General features: G+C 39.4%; 1 protein-coding gene across 1 annotated transcript in view; it reads right to left on the bottom strand.

The window, feature by feature from the left end:
• LOC104956715 (MAM domain-containing glycosylphosphatidylinositol anchor protein 2-like) overlaps positions 1–9,539 on the bottom strand; it is a 48,547-nt gene extending 39,008 nt beyond the window's left edge. Inside the window, exons 1-2 of the mRNA XM_010784246.1 lie at positions 9,242–9,539; positions 7–155 (exon numbers count right to left, since the gene is read on the bottom strand). Coding sequence (XP_010782548.1) covers positions 7–155; positions 9,242–9,539 — 447 coding nt within the window. The remainder of the gene's footprint in view (positions 1–6; positions 156–9,241) is intronic.
• Positions 9,540–10,981: the final 1,442 nt, after the last annotated feature.

A 10,981-nucleotide genomic window follows, 5' to 3' on the forward strand; every position in this document is an offset into this window, starting at 1 on the left:
TCCTACCTGTCTGATGCCCAGCCTGTAGGCCACGATGCGGTCCACCGCGTTGGGGTTCATCTGGGTCCACTGCAGTTTGAAGCCGTAGACTCTGGGCCGGTTCTGCCACAGCGGGCTGTAGGTGTCGTAGTAGAACTCAGGAGGGTAGGCTTTGCCTGGAGAGAAAGCACATTGATAGTATTGCATTAAAACCTATTTAAGATTAAAAACATCACACCTGAAAACCATGTGTTGGAATCTAATGGCACTCATGCCTTCTGCCAATATAGCCAGGACTGTTTTAAAGGGCTATCCAAGCAATAGAAGTAGTATTTGATAAAGTTTGGGATACTTGTGACAGAAATATCCAAATATAAAATATATGTCTACAGATTCTGACAAGTCTGTTTATAAAAAGCAGTGAAAAAAGGATGAAATCAAATACTAGACATGAACATGTCTCAGAAAACGTAACGTGTTAAAGTCACCATGGGTAGCATTTAGACTGGATAGTATGAGTTGCTGGGATTTAAGTATTTCTTGAAAAACAAACAAAAAAGCATATTATGGACATAATTATTCATTTCTTAATATAGATTGTGAATGAATGACACACATTTTAGGAGTGCTTGAATCACAGCAATTGCACCAATAATGGTGCTGTTACTGTACAGTGATCATAGACATAAAACAGCAGCAGGTGCATGTTTTACTACATTAAAACTTTCTCTTTAGAGATGAATCATCTTCAAAACATTAAGATAAGCAGTTGAGGTCAAACTGTCAGATAAAGCAATGCATGATGGAGAGATGTAATGTTATATCTGACTGAATGACTCAAAACAGTGATGAAAATAAAAAGGTTAGTGCAGATATATTGGCTCAGCTGTAATGACCCAGCTGAACAGTACTTGTTTGTTGCTAGGTTATAATAGTTATTATTTATAATATGAGATCTCAATACATTGCTTGCATTTGTATTCATTACAAACACTGTGCAGGCTTGCCATTCTGCTTGACTGCACATGTTGTATCATTTGTTCATATAGTAACACATCTTTAAAGCTTCTTTAGAGTTACTTCTTTAAAGAAACCCTGAATTAGCATGACAAAGACTTACAGTATCTCTTATCTTCACTATGTTCAGTTAGTTCTATTCCTATCCGATCTGTATGATATTCCTTGTTGCTGCTGTGACCCAAATTTCCCTGAAGGATCATTAAATATTAATGTTCTGTTTCGTGACGTACAGTACTTTTGAATCAAAGCGTGTAACAGATTGTATGTTTCATGAACGTATAGCTACGAGATTCTGATGTATCGATCCAATGTGATGGCAGATTTGACTAAAGTGTAAGATGCTTTGAACTCAAGTTATCTTCTCAGTAAAACACATTTCATTCAGATCCAGACTACCAAAGAGATTGTCATAAAGCTTGAATTACACAGCTTGCTCTGTAGAAATCTGTGAGTTTTTTTTGACAGCGATTGTTGCATGGACTGAACACATCTTTCAAGATGTTGTGCTTTCCGGTCACAGCCTGAGAGCCGATATATCTGACAGCTGAAGTACAGCCGGCACAACATTGTATTTTAATCAAGATCCAGCAACAAGCTAACAGGATGACCTTCCAGGCAAAGAATAGTAATTCACCTCGACAACACGTTGTTGTGTTTGCCCCTCAGCTGTTTGTGCTTGTTTATTGAAGGATGACAAAACCCAAGGCAGATGATTTTTAATAGCCATGGAGAGGAGACGCTGGAGCAGCCATTGTTAGCGCAAACAAAAACAGGACTGGGATTTGATGTACCCGTGTGGTTGTGCAGCAAGTAGTTGATGAATGTCAGACTAAACCTGTCAAGCTAGTTTATGTCATTGATGGATTATAACGGCTTTATTTCCATAAACAGATAAGTGGTCTCTTGGGTTTCTCCCCACGGGGCTCCTTGGTCGGAGAAACTCATTGAACCATTTCGTTTTGTTCAATTTTGATCCTAAGAATGACACTTGAGGGAGTAAATAAATTGTGACTTGGGAGTTTGTAGGTCACAAGGTGATTGGTTATCATTCTGGTTTCAATAGCCTTAGTACAGTATTACTGTAGGCTAGTGGCTCTTTGTCTTTCATTGTGGAGCAGCTTTTACCTTAGAGATATAGCAAAGACAAAAACAAGGAATGATTTTGTCAAACTGTGAAAATGTGAAGTGAAATTAATTCAATTCAAATAGAATCGCTGCAGGGACAAAGACAATTTCCTGTGGAGCTAAACTTTGCTGTTCTGACATGATAATTTGTGCCATGACAAACAAACAAGACGAAATGTCTTGACAGTGCTGATATTTTAGGAAACGGAAAGCTAAATAATACAGGAAGCAAAACTGATTGGTGCTTACTAGCTGTGTAGTTGCATCCACTTTTAGGTAACCTGCTCACAGAAGGCTGTTTCCTTGACCGAGAATGTACAGATCATTGAACTATAAGGGTTTTCTTTTCATTATTGAGCCCTGCCTGCCTTTTTGTCTTCTCTCTTTATGTTTTTGTTTGTTTTGTTCTTTTGTTTTTGTCAAATGAGTGTATTACACTTATTGTACTTTACACTTATGTAAACATCAGACATCCAGCACCCCCTAAATGCCCGTATTCAATTGAAGGCTTTTATTGTCATGTGTACATACTACATAGCTACATGGAGATATATCAATGAAAATGCATTGATGCTTTGTTTTATATACCTTGTGTGAATCTCTACTGTCCTGTTTTTCACTCTCTGTTGCTGCTTTAACTCCTCTATTTCCCTACGGGGATAAATAAAGGTCCATCTTATCTTTCTTATCTTTTCTTACATCAATCATTCCTAACCAGTGCGACAATTTGACGATGAGATTGGCAGTTAAATCAGGCTCCTCAAGTGAAATAGTCTTAATGGAAGTATAAATGGACCTACCAGAAGGCACGGTTTGCAGTTATGAGACATACATCCATGGTATAGATGTATCCTTTTAATAAACTCAGCGAAACCTATTTTCTGGTAGGGACCAAGCCAACCACTCACTAAGTCACTTTGTGATATGATGATGCCTGGCTATATCCCATGATTTTCTTAAACAAACAATCATTTGCCATACTTCCAGGCATTACAGGGAGGTTTACAGTTGTTCCCCTGTGCCATAGACCTCCATTGTTATCCCTAAACATCTTCATAACAATGAATATGGGCACATAGTCTGTTTCGAGTCGATTCCATATTCACCAACCTGCTGCCTAAACACTCACAAACAAAACCATAGAGGATTGAACCACTGCTGTATATATGTTCTAACAAATCCACAATTAACTTCTGTTTGAGTTAAATAGCTACAGTATGTAGTATGTAGCTATTTAAGAATGATCTGGACTGAAAAAAACAGATTAGCAGTTTCAGGCTTAGTGTGGTGTGGTCAATTCTCCTATTCTTCAGAGAAAATAAGTCCAAATAAACACTGAGGGCATTTTGTTTTGTTATGCATTTCAGACAAATGAATCAGGTAATGATGACCGGGATGCAGATCAATTGGCCTTTAAATGGATAAAGCTATTTAAAATACAATATTATAATCTGAGTGAAAGAAACACTCATTTATCAACCTGATGAAAGTTTTTATGTTGAGTTATGAAATCCATCTCACAAGGTTAAATGGAACCCTTTGGTTTTATAACTGAAGATGCTATAAAACAAACTGCCTCCGTTGCTCACTGAAATGCAACTAGAAAGAAAAACATATTTTCTAACAACAAACCCAAGGATAATTACCGTCTGCACTTCACTCTGCAGTGTTTCGCTGTATAGAGCCAGCTGTGTTTACAACGCGCTGTACAGTGAACGTCACATAAGCCAGCAAGGCAGATACTGTCAGTTTTGTGCATGCAGTTTATTCTGTTATTACGAGACCAATGACAAAACAAGTGGCTATGGTTTGCAGCAGAGCAGAGGCAGCAAGGGTTAATTAAACTGATTGTATGTTTTCATGATACTTCTAAAGATTCCCACGCAGCCTCGGCTTTAGGTAAACATTGCTGAAAGGATCACACACTTATACAATTATTTAGCGAACGCGTTCTCTAGTAATTGAATCTATAAGATTACAGTTCTTTGCAAAAGTGAATGACCTCAAATAACAAATATAATGTAATGATGGTCCTCACTGCTAATAATTTGTTATGTGTGATGAAGCACATTGCCTAAACCACTTATTAGTCTTGAAACAGATAACCCGGTGAGAGACATCAAACATAAAATATGGAAGGCTTAATTGATTTTTTTTTTTAAATCCTGTTTATAACAGCAGAACCAATGCAATGATTCATAACAGCTCAGTAAAACCCTTCCGGCAAGAAGTTGACCTTGTTTGCAGACTTCCTTTTCTTCTTTCTAAGGGGTTTATGAACATGCTTTCTTCTTGAGGAAAACAGCGCCATATGCTAAGCTGTGCTATATGGTGCAGGGCTGATGTGTGATGTAGGCTTTTGTGGCAGAAGTGACGCTTGCATATGGATGCACAGCTGGCCGAGATAAACCCAACACCACCGCCTGGATAAGCTAACTGACTTTAGGGAAAAGTCATTAGACATTAAAAGACTTGATGGTAATTGGCTAGTAGTCCCCTTCTGGGATGGAGAATGAAATCTCTCTGTGGCTTTGAAAGGGAAAAAAATGATATTGAACTTGTAATGAGTCACTTCCACCTCGACTATTCAGCTCATTCTTCCTCAACTTCCTCGCCTAATCAACTCGAACAGACGAAAAGCCAGAGAGATTTCTAACGGTTGATTATATTAGCTGGAATTATAATTTGTATTCCATCCTCTGTGGTCAGTTTGAATGCTGCAAATTGACACATGTTGTGATATTGTGTTCTAAAATAATGATACAAAAGAAGTACAGGGATAAAATGTAGGTCGGCAAATAAAAGAAGGAAAAAGCACAGAATATTTTGAGTGTGTCCTTCAAGCCTGAGAGACTTACAGTCTGATCACAGATAACGTTTTTTGATATGCTGCTTTTCTACTCTGACAGTGTAATGTCAGTCATTACTACGAACAGGTTCCATCAATGTCAGTTTCTCTTTGAGCTGTGGAAAGTGTTCAACATCATACATCCTTCACTTTAGGTGCACAGTTCAACTCGGATGAGCAGGATACAGATTATAGAGGCAAACTGCTGAGTTACTAGAAAACATGTCTGGAAGTGAGAAGTGTTCATTTGAGTTTGAACACTTTTATAGACCCCTGTGACGGAGCAATGTGCAGGTTTTAAGATACAATCGGTTACGTTTTTCTTGCTTGGAGATATCAAAATGATACAAATAACACATCCACCAAAAAAGAAATACAAGATGCCTATTTAAAACACCTCAAAGAGCCAAACAAACATGCAACAAATGAATCAAGGTGACAGTAACATTACTATGAACAGATGACGGACCAAATAATAATAGATCCAAATAGACTGAATGCAGTGTGGGGGTGTCACACTACAATGAATCCATTTCCTTCTGAAGACATATGCAAATATGTTATTTGGGTAACTTTGGGCACTGCGTTCCACAATGTGTTTCTGCATCATTAGGAACAATGGCAACAATACAGAGGGAAATGGGGACCATACCATCGCATCATTGTGTAGATTCTGAATTCATTTCCTGAAAAAACTCACAAAATGCATCGTTCACTGATTTTCTGAACAATGTCCCTGGGAATTTATTTGTTCTTTTTCTTGTAATTCATGACAGGCTGCCAACAAGAGGAATTAAACGTGGGAGAAATGAAAAGCATTGTTTGCTCTTTCTTTGTGAATTTCTGATTTCCAGGAAAACTGCAGTTTGCATTGTTGACGAGACTGGAGTCTAGCTCTGCAGAATTTCTTTATACTTCTATAGCGATTATAGGGATTCAGGTTAGTCCCACTTCGCCAGTACACAATGTGTAAATTGTATAATTTAGCTCTGGAGGGAGTTTCTAATGTTTAAAATAACCCCTATAATATTATCTTCACTTTCATTTGAAAACTGTAATGCAAAGCCTGTGATGCATACTGGAAGTTTGGCAGAAGTGGGCATATAGAAGGTTTGGGGTCTGGTCAAATATGCTATAGAGTTGCATAATGGGATCTGTAGGAGCCAGGGTGTTCAGAGTGTACTGTAGCTCAGGCTCTGGGCTGAAAGATGGAATAACTTAGCCTCTGCTGCTTTAATGTAAACCATCTTTTTTTTTTAAAACTCACTTATTTGAGTCCATAAACTTTATGAAGTGCTATAATAAATTGAGGCAATACATCTTTAAATCCAATATCTGTGTATTCTGTGACTTGTGATTCATCCCATCACTGCTTCATCAGTACACATTTGCAGCCTGAGGACAGGATGTGTAGTAAATGCAGACTAGTGCATCAATCATACCGCAGCAGACTGGAATGGAATCAAAGAAGAAAAGCAGCGTAGAGTTTCAAATACAGTTTCTTTTCGTCCCAACTCTAACTCTTTAGAAGAGCATGATTTCAACTTTTGCTAAAAAGTCAGGGTTCCCCAGAGAGGGAGGCTGAGCCAAAGCTCAGTGGTACACATTACATCCCTCTGAGGGGTCTCTCCCCTGGCACAATTTAATGTCCAACAATTACAGCCGACTCGCTGTTTCCACAGATGTCCTTATGGCCTGGCACATGGGCATCCATGCACATGCACACACTCTCCCCTTGCACAGCACTCTTTGTGAGGCGACAACAATTTTATATAAGCACAAGAAAAGACTAATGCATGAATTGGGAGATTTTGAATGTGTCCGTCAACATGGTAACACGTATGTTTTTCTGCATAGTATGTTGACTGGACCTGTGTGTTTAATGGAGGAACTGCAGCCTCAGGCCAGAGCTACTGAGTGATGTGTTTATTACACATCAACACAGCACAATAGGAAGTCAGGCGGGGGCGGGGGGGCGAGGGGATATCCACTGAGGGCTACCTGTCTTCTCTCTGTTAAGTGAGCAGCCCAAGACACCACCTAACTGCATGAGCCATAACAAATATTTAATGAGCTTCATCTTGAAGTGGACTCTCAAGTCAGGTGTTGATATCCTCTCCAGTAGTTATTTCAGTCAAACTGCAGAGTAATGTTGATCTCATACTGAGGCTGGTGAGTTACACAATAAAATAAAACATAGACATCTTAAAGAATAGGAACTGGAGTTAAGGGAATAGGGCAGGCCAGATTTCATGGATGATGGGAGGAACAAAAGTGGATTTTCTGCACCATGCTCCTTCACTCAGGGGGTTACTAAAAGAGCCTCCATACCTTTGGCAACCACTGAGTCCAGATGGTGGGAATCTGGAGCATTGGGCGGGAGGAATGGAGTGATGAAGGGAGAGAGAAGGTAGGAGGGATGGAGGATGAAAGGGAGGGAAGGTGGGAGGAGGGAGGGAGGGGGCATGAGCAATAGCACGTAAAACTCCAGGCCTGTTGTGAAAAACAAATGACTGGAGGGGACTATCTGCTCCTGTCTCTCTGCTCTACCTGTTCCACCATGGCGGACTGATTTATGAAGCGCACAGGGGGGGTTGTCCATCTTACACTCTAGGCAAGCTGAGGAAAAGGAGGAGGAGGGAAAGACGTTTGAAATGAGGAATAAGAAAAAAGGGGAAAAGCAAACCGGGACAAAGAGAGGAGAACAGAAAGAGAGGAGATAGAAAAATGGAGGGTACGCTTAGATTCAGCAACACATTGAGAGAAACAGACAGCATCAAAGAAGCGGATCAGAGTGACAGATACTCCTCCTGTGACCCTGTAGCTCCTGTCTCTAATGGGAGGTCTGGGAGATCGAAACCTTGACCTGCTGCGGTAACTCAACATGACCAAACTAATTCAGTCCTGTCATAACAGCAGGACAAGGAGATGGACACATTCTGTTCCCGGTGAAAAAAAGAACCATCTAAAATGAAAGGCGATGAAGGGCGTAAGTGTGTATTATCTGAAAGAACAGGTAAGAGACAGAGAAAAGAGCAGACGTGATTGACGTATCCCATTCAGATTGACTATCTTTGTTTCCTTTCTTTCACTCTTCTTTTAAAATTAATTGTCTATCACACCTGAGCCTGACAAGAACCGTTATATATTTGAGGAAGCAATTTCAGCTGTCCAAAAAGTTCACGGTGAACATTCAAATTACCAGCTGGAGTGCATACTGAAGGAGTTTTTGAATTATGTTAATTGTATGATATGAAACTTTGAACGATTTTTGACGGCAACTTTGCAATCATGGCCTCTTATCTGTAACGAAGCACAGCAGGTGTGAAACTTGTGCATGGGGCTGTACGCAGAGCTAGGCTTTTAGGAGACATTTAAGGAGTTTTGAGTGTGGTGTGTTAAAAAATGGACAAAACAAAAGTGCAAGGAAATGATTTAACACTTGTGGGCTCTAATATGAGGTGCGCATATTAGCATACGGGCTAGCTAAGCTAACTTCCCACAAAAATAACTCAGTGTTACATTCAAGGCGAGGAAATATTACATAATACTTGTTGTAGGGTTAAAAGTTACTTGAAACTGAGAATTCGCAATAGCACATCTGCTGTACAAAAGCCTACTGGATGCTACTATCAGAGTTTAAGCTAACAATAGTGTGTCTTTACTTCTTTTCTGCAGCATCCCCTTCCAAACTAATTATCGGAGACAGCGTTACTTTCACCAAAAACATTGGTTAGTCTGTTAGTCCTCATTCTAAAAGCTTTTTCTCTGTACCATTAAATATGAACAATCAAGCTATGTCTGGCTTTTCAAAGTAGGAAAGGTAAGAAGCCAAGCGGGTTATGTCAGTATGAAATTGTAGACCACAGCAGATCTGTTCTATATTTAATAAAATGTCTATGTAGATCATCAACTCATGCGGACATGCACCTCTAATTTCAGTATGTGAGAATGATAGCCTTTTTACAAGGTTCTTATTTAAAAAGTAGTAGAAAAATTGAATAGTCAACCACAAACAGTGTTTTCAACTCATAGAGCTAATGTTAGCTCAATTAGCTAGCTAGCTGCAGCTGATGAAATCTGCTATATTCAGGCGGAAAAGTCTTCAATAACCGACTACAATTGAGAAGCAGCTTAAGGACTAATTGTTCAAGTAAGAAAATCTTCCACTTATATTATTTATTATAAATAAAGGTTAACAGGTTTAGTATCAATTTATAGGTGCTTAGCAACTGGTCAATTGCTTATCAGTAAAAAACGTCTATTTACCTGTAACCTGGAAGGTGCATTTTCCTGCTCCCGCCTCGTTTATGACGTTACACGTGTACTCCCCCCACCCGTCTCGATTCAGGCTGCGGATGGTGTACTCCGTTTCGTCTCTCTGGGCATCGAAGGCTCCAGCGTGGAGCAGCCGGTTCGACAGGAGCCACTCGAATCGCAGCACGCGGGAGGGGTGGGCTCGCAGCACCCTGCAGGTCATCACCACGGGCCGGCCCAGGCCCTGACGCATCTCCATGTAAACTGGCTCCACCGTGGGAGGGTCTGCATGGGAGACATGAGGGGTCATATGAGTTCAGCTGACATTGTATAGAGACAAAGTTCTTCAAGGATGTTCCAGTGGAAATAGAGGAGAAAAGGCTTTTGTTAAAGAAAAAAAGGAGAGTGATCGAGACGGCCATACAAGGTTGTCTCGAACCTCCAGAGAAATGTTTAGAGCGACAAATACCTGAAAGACAGAAAAGACATGATAGTTAGGAATGATGATAAAAAAACAAGATAATGCTTTAAAAAGTGTGTTCACAAATGGGAAAGGCGTAAGGTGAATATAACTGTAAATAAAATACATGGTTTTTGTATTGACCAACAGATAATTAAAAATTGCACACACACACAGAAAGAAAGAGAAGTATTTACAAGGTCAGTCTAATATAGTTGTATGAATTAAAGTGGTGAGTTTGGGGAGGAAAAGGTGAGATTGAAGTAAACTTTAAACAATAGGCACCGCAAATTTAATACTCCTCAGCAACAAATAAAGACGAGTCAAAACTATTGTAGGGAGAGCAGCAATGGGTGCAGGAAATTGAATTCTTCGGAAAAAACATTGCTTGGAAGGAAATCAGTCACGCTTCACGGGAAAATTGTTAACAGGATGATGAAGTGCACCTAAAGCGTTAGAAAATTGAAAATTAATAACTTATTTGAGTATCTGACAGGCTTCACCTCTTCCACCACACAGACAACCAGGTGCTGAATTATTTAGCCAGGCGTCTGAGAGTGGAAGAATGGGCTGAATATGACCTGGATTCAAGTTTATATTTCCGTTTCCATATTTTAGCTTATCTTAAATGTGCAATACATTATGTGCACGGTGACAAAATGTGTGTTTGTATAGACAAAATGGGTTTAAGTGCCTGTGCATGCAAATGGTTATGAATAATTTCCCCATCTTAAGCATCTTTGCTCTTGACATTTTCAGACGGATGCTTGACAAAAGTCACGGCCGCTCTTGAAAAACAACACTGAATGCTGAAGAGAAGAGACAGAATGACACAGAGGGACTTAATTGCCTGAAATTTGCATATTTCCTGACATAATAAAGGAGAGGAGGGTAGCTATAACCAGGGCTGGGGATGTTACTTTTTAGGATGTAATATGTTACAGATCACTGATTACCTGATTAAACTGTAATCTGCAACATAATCTTCTACATTATTCACACACGGTAATATAATATAATTACAGAGCCTTCCCAAATTGAAAGGAATGCAATAAAAAGGAACAGTTTATTCAAATTTACAGCATATAATTTGATAACACTATTAATTAGACCCTCCAGAAAAACACGGGAAAAAATCCTTGATTATGCGGGCTAAATTCCTTGATTATGCGATTACACATGCGGGGTTTTTATGTGATTTTATGCGGTGAAATTGCGGGAAGTTGCGAAATATGCGGAAATATGCGGGGAAAAAAGAATACATGTTTTTTTAAATATTGGGCTGTCTTATT

Source organism: Notothenia coriiceps, unplaced genomic scaffold, assembly GCF_000735185.1.
Source record: "Notothenia coriiceps isolate Sejong01 unplaced genomic scaffold, NC01 NC01_scaffold00026228, whole genome shotgun sequence".
Classification (NCBI taxonomy): domain Eukaryota; kingdom Metazoa; phylum Chordata; class Actinopteri; order Perciformes; family Nototheniidae; genus Notothenia; species Notothenia coriiceps.